The sequence below is a fragment of the Anopheles merus genome, chromosome X, assembly GCF_017562075.2.
Source record: "Anopheles merus strain MAF chromosome X, AmerM5.1, whole genome shotgun sequence".
NCBI classification, from domain to species: domain Eukaryota; kingdom Metazoa; phylum Arthropoda; class Insecta; order Diptera; family Culicidae; genus Anopheles; species Anopheles merus.
The window spans coordinates 12928807-12942457 of NC_054081.1; the positions used below are offsets into that span (position 1 = coordinate 12928807).

The following is a 13651-nucleotide window of genomic DNA, read 5'->3' on the forward strand; positions in this document are numbered from 1 at the left end:
CTTCGGCGGGCTACTGTTTCTTAAACTGAATCGTGCCAAATTTGAAGTCATCGTCATATAATGTCCGGGGTACAGATCTTGATGTTTGCTGACTTACTACAGATTTTGTTAGCATATATGTGAATGTTGCAAGGTAGAAGAGTTTGGATATCGAAATATAGATGTCCTGCAGATGCATGTAGATCAGCATTTTCATAAGCACAGTGAGAGTAAGAAAAACATATTTCTGTATGTTAATTTAGAACAGATTTCTTAAATATCTCGCTGTTTTGTATGACTTTGAAAGCCTGGGCATCCACAGTAACGTCAAGATTGATTGAATATGTGACTCAATCGAGCGTTGACGTAACAACGAAGCAAGAGACATTATTCTGCTCTATTTCGGAGAAGACGCAAGAAAGCAAACGATCATTTTCTGAAATTTTACTAATAGCGCTTGGTTCAATAGAATATAAATTTTGACTCGTGTTTTTTTGCGGCGTGAGACACTGATTTTTGCTGCCGATTTATTACTCTCCTACCCTCCATACATCCCAGCAGTTTACTGAGTTTTTGTTTTTTGTCTTGCTAATGGCACAATTACCTATCTAACAATTGGGGAGGAAAAGGATATTTTTCTTGGAAATGTACATCGAGCGAGTAGACTAAAAAGGTACCCTTTGGAAACTACCAACACCGAGCTGAGAAAGACACTGAGTGGTGTGAGTAATAAGCATACTGTGTGCATGCAGCTACCAAATACGACATTGACGCTTAAGTCTACGGTGCCCTAACCTTAAGACGACCGCGTGACACCTCAACCGGAACCGTGCAACACCCAAAACTGTGTTTGAACATGTTTGACTCTTTTGTGGGAAATAAATGTTTCTTTTTTGTGATTTCATTTTCCACTCCAAGTATTACCTTTCGCTTTTCATAAGCAAGAGAAAGTGAAGATTTTTACTATTTAAAAAAAAAAAATCAAACAATTACACATACACATTTAAAAAGCTCTACGTAGAAAGGGCGCATTCGATTGTCAGCCATTGAGGCTAAATGTTAGTAGAGAATGGAACCACAGTTCCTGAACTAACCGGGAAAGGGGAGGAAAACGTATAAACAATACTCAAAAACTGAAGTAACAAACAAAACACTTGTGGGGATTTGGAAGTAATGCCCCCGACCTATCGAGGTTGACCTCCCTGCAAGGAATACACTCTAAACCTTAATTCGCAACCAGTGCCTAGAAACAAACGCAAAAATCCCCAAAAGAAAAACCTCTCTCCTTCTTAAAAAAAAAAGCAAAAAAAGAGCTAAAAAAGCTTCTGATACTTGAGCCGGTCTTCGACGTCCCGCAGCCGCTGCTGCTCCTGCAGCTTGGCCAGCTCTTTGCCGACGGCGGCTTGCAAGGCCGAGTCCAGCTCGGCCGCCCGCTCGAAGTCGGCCCGGGCCCGGTCGAAGTTCCAAGCCCCGGCATGAGCCTTGCCCCGCCGGAACAGTGCCTTCACGCAGTGCGGATCGTACTTGAGCGCCTCGGTACAGTGCTCGATCGCGGCATAGTAGTCCCGCTCGAGCAGCTTGCACTGCGAGTAGTTCAGCAGCAGCGGCACCTTCATCTGGGCCAGCTCGATCCATTCCGGTTCGTCGGGTTTTTCCCTTTAAAAAAAATAAATAATAAAAATAAAAAGTGAAAGAGAGATAGAGAGCGGCACTTACTTGAGCATCAGCTGCTCGATGATGCCGGTCGCGTACGAGTAAGCGTCCCGGGCCGCGGTCAGATCGTTCGCCCGGTACGCGGCATTGCCCTGCTCGCGGAGCCGGCCGACCAGTGCCCGCTTCTCGTCGTCGCTCAGCTGCCACGACTCCTTCTCGTACTCGTCCGGGCTCTCGATCGACAGGATCTCGATCGTGAACTCCAGGTCCTGCGGGTGGGTGAACAGCTCGTCCAGGTCCCGGTAGCCGATGCCCTCGTTCTGCACCGTCATGCCGCAGCAGTGCTTGCGCTCCTCGCGCGGCTTCTGCGCGTCCCGGATCGTCTTCGACACGAACGGGTACTGCAGGACGAGCGACCGGTCGCACCGGAACCGGGCCACCTCGTGCAGGGCCATCTGCTGCACGATCGACTCCCACACCTCGAGCTTAAACTTCTTGCCGAGCACCAGCTCCATCGGTTTCTGGCCGTGCGCCCGGCTGTCGTCGATCAGCGTCCGCGCCTCGTCACATTTTCGTGTCTGATAGTGGAACTTCACCTGAAAGAAATAGTGGATTGTGGGCGGATGAAAGGGCACCTGCGGGGGGAAGTTGGGTGGATTTTGCAAGCGCTTACCTTCGTACCGTCCCGAAACGGGACGACCTTGGTGCCCGCATGCACAATGTTTTTCACAATTTTTGGCTCCTGCAAGGTGGAATCCATCACAACAAAAAGGGGCGATTTTGATGGGCGGTGGGATGGGATGTGAGAGTGCGAGAAACAACAAGTCAAGCTGGTCACATATACACACACACACACACACACACACACAGACGTCACAGCACTACAGCTGTTTCGGTGGGATGTTGGGCTGACGAGGGCTTTTCACACGGCCTGTGGTGACATTTTCCCTTCGATTTTCCTTGGCAGGCAGACACACACACGCGAGAGCAGTTGGACAACAAACGATGAAGGGCAACACGGTGTGTGTTTGTGTGTGCCTTTCGCTCTGTGTGTAGCGTGAAAAGCGCTACACACAGTGCGCACGTGAGTTTGGCATTTCCACACACATTCACACTCACAAACACACACGTACACAGGCCCAGCTAACCTTTGCGAGCTAGAAACAACAACACAACCTATTGTTTGTGGACGTTCTCACGCCACAAGGCATGCTGTCAGGCGGATTGCATACCTTTCATTGCGGCGCGTCACAAAAAAAATCCAAACCAAAGTTATGCAATCCGCCAAGCAAAATTTTCACTATGCAATGAAACTGTAGCGGAAAGCTGTTTCCTCGTTTTTCATTGTTTATACCGATTTCCCTCCTTTCGCTGACGTGAAGCTGAACTGTGTGATATAAACAGCACGAATTGGGGCGAGCTGTCAAACCGAGCAACGTTTGTTGTTGTTTACAGTGGCTAGCAAAAAAACAAAAGCAAAAGCATTTTTTTTTTCATTTTTTCGTGAAAAATGAAGCTATTGCTTTATTTTTGATACATTGTTCGTTATATGCTTATGAATGTGCAGTACCCTACTATGACAAAAAGGAAAAGTTTGCAATAAGCAAACATATTTTTTCCGAAATTGATCAAAATCATTGTGACAAAATTAAATGCCCCCCTTTGATTCATTCCACAGAAAATATTTGTTTGAACAAATGTAACACCAAACTAACAGTTTATATGCATTCCTTTAACGTTCTATACTTGTTTGAGGATAGTTGTCCTATTTTTTTAATTTTTAAAGGTTTTTCTAGTTCTGCATCTAGTTTTTAGTTCTTCTCTAGCGTTATCCAGAGCTCTAAATTTAAATTTATTTGTTTGTTACACCAGCTGTATCCACCTAAACACCTAGAATCTGCCACAATCTCTTGATAGCACCAAGATTTAGACTATGTGGAGAACATTCAAGGTGTTTTATTCGAAACGAGTTGAGAAATGTCTTTTTACTATTGATTGGGCTTCAACATATTATATTTGGACAGATGAGTCCATACTAGAACTGATGTTCAAAAATATCTAGACGCGATCCAACGAACGATGATGTATAAAGGGTGCAATATTTCATTTCATTTCATTTCATTCATTTAATACAATATCTGCCATCAAGGCTAAATATAATAGACTTAAAACTAATTAAATACTAACAAAAAAACAAAATAATTCATGAAAAACTAAGCCTAACTAACCTAGTCTTGACCTAGCAAAAAAGAAAAAAAACAAGGGTAGAGCGTAGAGACTATCATAAACTTAACAAAAAAAAAGAAAGTAATAGAAAACTAAGGAGAATAATTAAAGGGAATTAGAAAAAAATACGGTTACGGAAAGAGTTAAGAGAGGAGTCGAAATCAAAGAGATAGTAAAAGTGGTTAAACAATCTGAAACAGGACAGAAGAGGGTCATTGAAAGTATAAAGAGTATGACGTGTTACAATTGACAGAGGATCACGTGGACGAAGAGAACGAGAGGGAACATACAGCGAGATGGACGAGAGTAAATCAGGAGCATCAGTAGCAGAAAGTAATAAGCCACCAATAAAACAAGCCTGAAACACTTGGCGGCGGAAGCTTAAAGAGTGAAGATTGAATAACTGCAATCGCGTTTCATAGGGAGGTAGTGTCCAATATATGATGACCAAGGGGAGGGGGGGGGGGGGGTGTTATATACGATAAGTAGAGCGCATGGTATGAATCTACGGTATAATGAGAGGAATACCTAAGCAAGCATCCTGCGTGAATTTATCTGTTTTCTGTGAAAAATACGGAGTAAGTAAATAAATAAATGATCCAACAGGAAAACGACTCAAGACTAGTGAAAATGGAGATTTCGTCGGAATCTATTCCGACTAGCTTCGAAGTTTTCTGGAATCGATTCCGGCTAGCAGGTCCGGAATCAGTTTCCGGAATCGATTCTGGAATCGGCTCCAGAATTGGTTCCAAAATCGGAATTGGCTCCGGAATCGGAATCGGCTTAAGAATTGGAATCGGCTGCAGAATTGGCTCCGAAATCGAAATCGGCTCCGACATCGGAATTGACTCCGAAATCAGAATTGGTTTCGAAACGGAGTCGGTTTCGGCATCTTCATAGGTATAGGCGTTTGGATCCAATAATGCTACATGTTGATAGCGGCAAAGAAGAAGAAAAATTTACTTGTAAATGATCTATTCACATGAAGATTCCCGACCTTATTTCGCTTCCCACACTGCTTATTTCAATTCAAAAACTAATTCTCATTCCGGAGCTAATTCCATTTCTGGAGCCTGTTTCCTTTACCGGAGCAAATTGCGATTCCCAGGTCGATTCCGATTCCGGAGACGATTCTGATTCCGGAGCCGATTCCAATCCTGGAATCGATTCCGGATTCAACTCCGGAATCGGCTCCGGATTCAACTTCGGAATCGGCTCCGGAACCAACTCCGGAATCAGCTCCGGAACCAACTCCAATATCGGCTCGGGAACCAACTCCGGAATCAGAATCGATTCCAGCATCGGAATCGGCTTCGGCATTGATTCCTGACACGGAATCGGAACCGGGTAGGTCCGATTCCGAGCTCCCACCACTACTCAAGACATCCACGAATTTTTTTTGAATATTTTTTCCATCGAATCCAAAAAAACTTCTTGAGTGGTCCCCACTCATCCCTAATTTTAATCCTATCGAGATTTCGTGTGTGCTTTTCGATGCAAGTGTGGTAAAATGACGTTATTATGAAAAAAATAATGCTCAGAAATGCTCTTAGTAAGAATCAATCCCTAATATGTGCAGATAAAACCAAATAAATTATGTGAAAAGTCCTCAAGTATAGAATTCCAGAAGAATGCATATAAATTATACGTTTGGTGTTGTATTTGTTAAAAAAATCTGTTGAGTGAATAAAGTGGGCATTTGTCTCAGTGATTTTGATCAATTTTAGAAAAAAAACTTTCAATCAAACTTCTCCTTTTTTCAGAAAGGTACTGTAAATCCATAAGCATATAACGAACAATGTATCAACAAATAAAGCAGAACAATAACTTAATTTTTCACGAAAAAAAATGCAAAATTGCAAGTAGTGGGCACTTTATTTTGCCGGCCACTGTACATCCAGCTGCAGCTGTAGCTCCGCCGGGCAGACAAAATAAAGAACAAAAACAAAGCACATGTTCCACGATCAGTTCTACTACCTCGCGGGTGGGACCGGGCTGAAAGGGCCCCACCAACGGTTTCTATTAGTTTATTTATTGCTGTGTTTGTTTGTTTTTTTTTTCGTCACTGTTTTGTCGCGCGCGCACATTAGAATCTATGATAAATCAACAACATCGTCTAACACAGGACAACGATGATTTCGCTCCAGTGTGTGTGTGTGTCGGGTATGTTTTTGTGATTTTTTTCTTCTGTTGGGTAAATTGCTTCACTAGTTTCCGTATGGCTAATGCTTTCCCGATTGCTTCGCCCCCTCCCTCTTCCAGGTGCGGAAAAGTGCCCTCCCCACCCCCACCTTCTCACTCACACTGGTTTGGCTCGTGCGTCCCGTTGGGTAACGACCCCTGCCACCCCTCCGTCGTCCGCCGGCCTCATTTTGATATGTTCACCACGTTCTGAAAGATGTCGGTACAGTCCTGGTCTAGCAGTAGGTTCTCCACCTGCTCATCCGACAGACCATCCTTTGCAGGGTCCGCGCGCTGGAAGAGAAAAAAATCGCTCCCGGCCGACTCGTCCCGCGCCACCTCCGACTCGCTGTTGCGCCGCTCGAGCGTCTTGCCGATGCGCTGGATGCCCTGCGCGAACACGTCCTTCACCCGGTCGCCCGTGTCGATGATGATGTCCAGGCTCTGGCGCCGCCCGCTGCTGGCAAACGTGGCGGAGGAGTTGGCGGAGCAGCAGCCGGTGGCCGCCGATCCGGGCGGCCCGCCCGATGCGGCCCCGCCGTGCCCACTAGTCCCGACCACGCTGCTGCCCGTCTTCGCGATCCAGCCGGCAATGCCGTCGGTGCGGCGCAGCACGCTCCCACCGATCCCCTCCGGCGCGTCGTACGTTTCCATCTTGATGATGCGCGTCTTCGCCTTCGGGCTGTCCTCCGACGACGAGTCGGTCGTTTCGTCCTGCGGCGTCGGGGCGTCCTCCAGCACGAGCGAGTTGTGCTGCGAGTAGCCGGAGCTGCTGCTGTTCGAGTTCGACAGCCGGATCTCGGTCCACTGCTCGATGTCCTCCGACGACATGTTGGTGATGTCGTCGATCGTCGGGTTCGGCGAGAACTGGTAGTTGTCCGAGTCGCTTTCCGCGCTCGGGCTCGTCTTGCGCGCAAAGTCTTTCAGCAGATGGGGACAGTCGAGCTTGTCCAGATACTTCTGCTTGATCGGGCTCGCCTTGATCGACAGCTTGGCCGGGAACTCGAGGTACTCGTCGGCACTGTCGATGCGCCGGTGGTCGGTGCCGAGGGTCGCCGGCCCCTGCTGGCCGAAGGGCAGGTGCATCGAGGCGAGCATCTTGCCGGTGGCGTGGCCGGCCGGCCCGACCGGCGGCACGGCCGACGACGAGGACGAGCCGGACCCGCCGCCATCCTCGTCCAGGCTGCTGGCCCGCCGGGCCTTCCGCTGCCGGTGGATCTCCTCCGAGATGCGCTCCAGGTTGGACAAGGCCTCGTTGTACCGTAGCTTCGATTCCGCCACCTTCGTCTCGAGCTCCACCACCTTCTGCTTCTGCTCGAGCAGCACCGCGTTGTAGTTGGCCCGCAGCTCGTAGTACGGTCTGGAATTTGGGTGGATGGATTTTTTTTATGAGCAATTACTCGGAACCCGTGCTGCAAAATGTCATGAGCATCACGAGATTATCAGCAACGAAAACAATGAACATATCCGTGGTAGCTTGATGCTCATTGCTGATACTCAATGAAAGTGCGTCATGACATTCAAGCGCTTTAGTCAACTGCGATACTCTGACTCACAAGCTAAGCTTAATGGCGTCACAAGCATAATCATGATAATCATCTTTTTCTGGCTGTGAACAGTGCTGCCGAATGCCACTGTTTCAGTGACCAACACTCATGACTGAAACGAAGTTCAAGTCAGCTCACATACACAGCTGTAATGATCAGGAGTGCGACTCAAACTGTTCGCTGGAGGATCAATCACATGCTTGGTGACATTTTGTTTAGCACACAACTCTTCATCAATCACTTGGTCATGACATTTTCTCCCTATGATAATAACGACATTCTTGGAATATACTTGGCGTGTGTTCCAAAATGAACATGCTTTCTCGCTCTGTCTGATTTGACGGGTCTGTCTGGTCAAATAGAGGAAAGAACCATCCCCATTTTGTTTCTTCGAACCTCTCGCACGCACCGCATATCTCCCATCACTATCGGGATGATCACCGACTCAAAATGTCAGGACCAAGTTACTGACCAAGAATTTGGTTGCACAAAATGTCATCAAGCAATGTGATGGTCGCTCCAACTGTTTGAGTCTCACCTCTGATCATCACAGTAGAGCTCGTGACGCTGACGTGATTCAGTTTCAGCCGGAATTTGTCATGCCTATGTCATTGATATTTTACAGAACTGATCACAGTAAAAAAGTCATGACATAGTGAATGACCAAGCAATGGTTGCAAAAATGTCACGAAGCATGTTTTGTCACTCCAATCGTTTTGAGTATCACCTCTGATTCAGTCAGATTTTTATATAACATTGACAATGACATTTTGCAGCACTGCTTAGAACCCGCGAGCACAGTAACATTATTCTAGTTCGACAACTCGACAGCTCTAAGTGTACCGCTGCACAAAGCTGACAAAACAAAAACAAAAAAAATACTTACAGGAACAGCAACTCGTGCTGGTAAGCAATAATGTTCATCAACAAAAGATTGCGCCGGATATCGAAACTAGCTAACCGAAGAAAACGCAAACGACAAACAAGGCGTGGGGAGGAGAAAAACAAAATTGATAAAAAGAAAAGGAAGGCAAAACAACAACAAAAAATCATAATTATAAACCTGAGAGCTACTGAATGGGAGAGCCGTCCAGCAGCAGTCCCTTACCTGGACGCCCGGATGGCGCCCTTGAGCTGCGAGTGCAGCTTGCACACCCGGTTGTTGGCCACCTCCAGCTTGAGCTCGCTTATCTTCAGCACATTGCGCATCTCGGTACACTCGTTCTGGCTCTCGTTGACGCGCGTGGTCGCGTGCGTCAGCATCTCCTGGCACGCCGTATCGAGCGTCGACTTCTCGCCCAGCCCCTGCTCGGCCAGGTACACCATCTCCTTCGCGGCCGCATGCACCGACTTGGCCTTGTCGAAGTTGAGCGCACACTGCTGCGTCTCCTTTGCGAGCTGAGAAGGTTCCAAAGCACATATTTGTTTGTTTTAATCCCTCTTCTTTTCTTTTTTGGTTATGTGTTTGACTCTTTTTAGATACCCTCCTTACCTGGGATGCGTACAGCCGCGCCTCGTAGTACGGTTTCGCTGCGTCGATCGAGTTGCCGACCTTTTTCGCGACCGCCTTTATCTTTTCCGCACTTTCCCGCAGCAGCTCGCGGAACTCGTTTTTCGCTTCCTGGCAGGGTGAGAAAGAATGCGGGAAAGCATTTTTCAGTGGAAAATGGAGATAAAATAGTGTGTGTGATCTTCACTTACGTCCAGATCGACCTCATATTTGTTGATGTTGTCGGTTGCTTCGTTCAGTTTCTCCAGCTCGATCTGTAATGGTATTGACAGTTTTGTTTTTTTATTTTTATTTTTTTAGGCCATCCAAACATGTTCGACGAGAATAGTAATCGTTAATATTCGTTAGTTATACAAACTGAAAAAGAAATGGTAAAGGAACGTGTCCACCGTTTGCAAACCAGCAGAACGAAATACAGTGAAAATGAATTTTAGTTTTAAAAACTCTTCTGCTGAAACCGAGTTTTAAGAAGTTGTGGCCATATCTGGACGATGTCTAGCACCTTATTGAATGCCAACAGTTCCTGCACATTTCTTCTTCTTTGGCTCAACAACCGATGCCGGTCAAGGCCTGCCATCACACTTGTGGGGTTGGCTTTCAGTGACTTATCACTTATGTACACTAGTGATGGGTAAAGTTGGCAAACATCCAAAATCGACTCCAATCCGACTCCGATAATTTCGGAACTGACTCCGGAAGATAGGTCCGCCCAGCATTATCCGAAGTCGTTCAGAGTGCAGTTGAATCGTCCGGGATCGTCCGAAGTCGTCTGGAGTCGTTCGGAGTCACCCGGAGTTGAAGTCGTCCAGATTCGCCTGGAGTCGTCCAGAGTTACCCGGAGTCGTCTAGAGTCGTCCGGAGTCGTGTGGAATCGTCCAGAGTCACCCAGAGCCGTTTGGAGTCGTTCGGAGTCGCACGGAGTTGTGCGGAGTCGCACAGAGTTGTCCGGAGTCGTACGAAGTTGTCCGGAATTGGAGTAGTCCGGAGTCGTGTGGAATCGCCCAGACTCATCGACTCCAGATGTCGTCCGGAATCGGCTGGGGTCGGAGTGTTCCGGAGTCAGCCTTCGAAACAAAGGCCTGTAAACGAAATGCGCACGCAAAGTGAAAGACAAAGAAACACATCGAAAAGAAATGCCTGATCACAAGCGCATTGTACCGGACAGGCTCCAGTAGACTCCGATCGACTCTGGACGACTCCGAATGACTCCGAATAACTCCAACTCTTGTCGTCTCCGCACGACCCCGGACGACTCTGGACGACTTCGATTGACTCTGGCCGACTCCGGACGGCTCCGACTCCGGGCAACTCCGGATTACTTCGGGCGATTCTGGATGGCTACAGATGATTCCGAACGACTCTGGATAATGCTGGGCAGACGTACCTTCCGGAGTTGGTTCAGATATTACTGGAGTAGGATCGGAGTCGACTCAGGATTTTTGCCAACTTTACTCATCATTAGTCCAGAGTCGTCCAGAGTCGCTCAGAGTCGTCTAGAGTCCACCGGAGTCCCACGCAGTCGGTGTCGTTTGGAATCGGTTGGAGTTGCAGTTTTCCGGAGACGGTCTGCGAAACAAAGGCCTGTAAACGAAATGCACGTGCAAAGTAAAAGGCAAGAAAGCACAACGATTAAATGCTTTACAACAAGCACATTGCCCCGGACGGCTCCAGTTGACTCCGATCGACTCTGGACGACTCCGAACAACTCCGACTTCGAACGACTCCGCACGACTTCAACTCCGGACGACTCCGCAGGACTCCGGACGACTTCAGACGTCTCCGAACGACTCCATACGACTCCCAGCAGAACTAATGGTTCCGATTTTTCCGTAGTCGGAATCGGACTAAAAATAGCCGGAGTTGGATCGGAATCGTGGGAGCGTTCCAGAGCCCACATCACATATTCCAAACACCTATAAGCATCTCGGCAATGGAGTTTCTTTAAAGCTGATGCACCCGTCCGGGGTGTGTTCAATAGGGAAAAGATGCAAAAAAAAACAATTTTGGCACCGATTTCTATGTGCGTTTAGGATGATCTCACTGCTCTGCCGCATGCAGCAGTGATTTGGCCAAAGCTCAGGACGTCCCTTTGATACCGCTGAAACCTAACGCCAGTACTGGCCAACAACCAACAGAATGTGAAAAGGATTAGCGAAGAGACTTGCCCGATTAGCACAGACGGCCTGACGACCAGATTTGGTCGAAAGTGTCAAGGACATTTGCTATAAATGCTGACCCGACCCATATCCTTCATTGAGAGTACCCTATAACCTTAAAAAAACTGTCTAAAATTGTGCACTTTTCAACCCCTTGGTACGACCATCGTTATCGTATAAAAAGTAGCAGAAAAAAGTCCTTTTGGTAGTCTTCACATTAAGTAAAATTGATACACATAATTGCGATTACTACACTTGGTACCAAAGACATCCAAATAGCAACTATTAAGCTCCATGTAATGCGGGAAAACGAAGAGAAGCAAATTTTGTCTATCCCATTCTCTTCGCATTGTCGATGAAGCGCATCCATCCCGCATCGTTACACAAATTGCATTCAATCTGAACGTGTGTTTATGTGTGTGTGTGTGGGAACTGAATTACCTGCACCCTTGGATCCACCGGAACGTTGCTGTCGCTGTCCACCGACGTCATGCTGACTCTCGCTGGTCTCGCTCGCTGGTCGCCAGTCGTCGGGTAACCCCGGGAAGAGGGGCGCTTGAGTTTGCTGCCACAAAGGGTCTCACCGGAAACGCGCCTGTTTGATTGATGCAGCGGAGCAGGGTCGGTGGCGACGACGTTACTGCCCGTCTACGACGCTGAACGCCCCGGCCCTACTGGGACTATCGATCGGCACACGGTGCGCGTTCCCGCCGCGGCAACCCATTCAGCGGAGCGGAGTTTTGCGAAGCACCGTTTCTTTGGGGGTTTTTTTTTTTAATTTCTGCAAATTCACCCGTGGAGAGGCTCTTTTACTTTTGGGATACGAGGCAACCCGATCGCTCGGTGCAAATGCAATTCACGCCGCTGCTGCACCACACGCGCCAGAGCAGAGACACACACACGCGCTCACTGGTCAGCTTCTTTTCGGCGCACCCAAACTTTTGTCACTGTCTCCGCGCTCGCCTGTGTGTGTATGTGTGTGTGGTTTTGAAAACTTTTTATCTTCAATTTCAAAAATCAAATAAAACAAACAAAAAACAAACGAATTGTAATTGCACACGGTCACTCACTCGCAAAAGCTTTGCGTAAGGGAATGGAATGGAACGGGTCGCTCGATGATCCGCTTTTGTGCGCGTTCTGCGATTGGCGAGCGATTGCCCACTGGTACAACCTGCACCAACTGTGACGGTGTCGACGCTGGCGGTTGATTGCAGGGGAGCTGGCGGCAACTATTGGCCCAGCAACCGTTGGCGGCGACGGGCGACGGGCTGGCGTTATAAACAATTTCACTTCATCTCGACTTCGCCGACTCACTGCACTGGGGCCCTAATTCGCCACCCTGCACGGGGGGCCACGGGAGCGGTGTGCGGTTCCACCTGTGAGCACACACACACACACGCACACACGCTCCAGCAACGTCTGTGGCGCGCGCACGCTCCCTCCTTACAGACAGGAGGGGTTGCCTTTCGCCCAACCGTCCGCACACACAGCCACACTCTTGCAGGAAAAGCAGTGCAGGGGAGAAGAGAGAGAGAGAGAGAGAGAGAGAAGGGGAGGGAGAGACGCGCGTGAAGATGTTTCGTGCAATGGGAGCGGCGGATTGTTTCACCGAAAACCACCACCCACTCTGGCGGTGTGTACTCTGCACCCGGCAACATCAACACACACACTGACTTACAGCAGTTTTCCCGGTCGGTCCCGGTCCCGGTCGGCCCATACTCCGTGCGTGCGTGCGTGTTGGGCACGTGCGACCGGATCGCATGCGCGACAATTTTCGACTGCCCCAAGCGTGGCCGCGTTTAACCTTCCCGCCGCCCAGCACCACTTCCCCGTGCGCAGGGCAAACAATTACATCATCACGGTTTGTGGATGGGCCTGGATGGGGCTGAGGGAGGCGGTGCGCGGTACAGGTGTGAACGGTTTTCTGCGTCTCGCTATCAGCCCCCTCCTCACACACACACACAGAGGATGGAAACAAATTGTTTGTGCGCGAACGAGGGCGCGGGCGAAGAGAAAGCGGGCCAGCGAGGGATTTGTTGTGTTTGAAGTAATTTGTTTGCCGTTCGCAATGAGGTGGGGAGGCGCGCGGGGGCTGTTGGCTTTTTGCTTGCCTTCTTCTTTTTTTTTTTTGCTGCACACAACACGCGGCTAAGCACCCCGGCTCGTTTAAGAACGTTCGAATTGGATTGTTCCTATTGGTTTACTGGCGAGCACAACGGTCTTGGTTTGTTATGGTATGATTGCATTATGCTTATCGGAGTGATGGAGGGGATGTTTTGTGGAAGCAGTTTGCTGAATCCTATTAGGCCGATTTGCAGCTGACCCGATAAACCCCCAAAGGGGGCTTTTATCAAGGGCGGTTTAGCTGGGGTTTTTTTTAATGTTTAAACGACTACTAC

General features: G+C 48.4%; 2 protein-coding genes across 7 annotated transcripts; both read right to left on the minus strand.

Moving 5' to 3' along the window:
- Positions 1 to 408: 408 nt before the first annotated feature.
- LOC121597431 (AH receptor-interacting protein) lies at positions 409 to 3044 on the minus strand. 3 transcript variants are annotated; one of them, XM_041923297.1, is made up of 4 exons: positions 2865 to 3044; positions 2306 to 2789; positions 1696 to 2228; positions 409 to 1635 (listed from the first exon to the last, which is right to left on the minus strand). In XM_041923297.1, exons 2-4 carry the CDS (start codon positions 2390 to 2392, stop codon positions 1293 to 1295), a joined length of 963 nt encoding a protein of 320 aa, XP_041779231.1. In that variant the 5' UTR covers positions 2393 to 2789; positions 2865 to 3044; the 3' UTR covers positions 409 to 1292. The 3 variants fall into 3 exon arrangements, with proteins under 3 accessions (XP_041779231.1, XP_041779308.1, XP_041779146.1); XM_041923374.1 differs by having other exon boundaries at positions 2987 to 3005; XM_041923212.1 differs by having other exon boundaries at positions 2306 to 3044.
- A 2787-nt stretch (positions 3045 to 5831) lies between these two features.
- LOC121593525 lies at positions 5832 to 13423 on the minus strand. Of its 4 annotated transcripts, none has more exons than XM_041915952.1 (7): positions 12931 to 13423; positions 11694 to 12254; positions 9288 to 9350; positions 9079 to 9207; positions 8695 to 8984; positions 8473 to 8538; positions 5832 to 7399 (listed from the first exon to the last, which is right to left on the minus strand). In XM_041915952.1, exons 2-7 carry the CDS (start codon positions 11742 to 11744, stop codon positions 6226 to 6228), a joined length of 1773 nt encoding a protein of 590 aa, XP_041771886.1. In that variant the 5' UTR covers positions 11745 to 12254; positions 12931 to 13423; the 3' UTR covers positions 5832 to 6225. The 4 variants fall into 4 exon arrangements, with proteins under 4 accessions (XP_041771886.1, XP_041771896.1, XP_041771876.1 ...); XM_041915962.1 differs by having other exon boundaries at positions 11694 to 12215; positions 12323 to 13423; XM_041915942.1 differs by having other exon boundaries at positions 11694 to 13423.
- Positions 13424 to 13651: the final 228 nt, after the last annotated feature.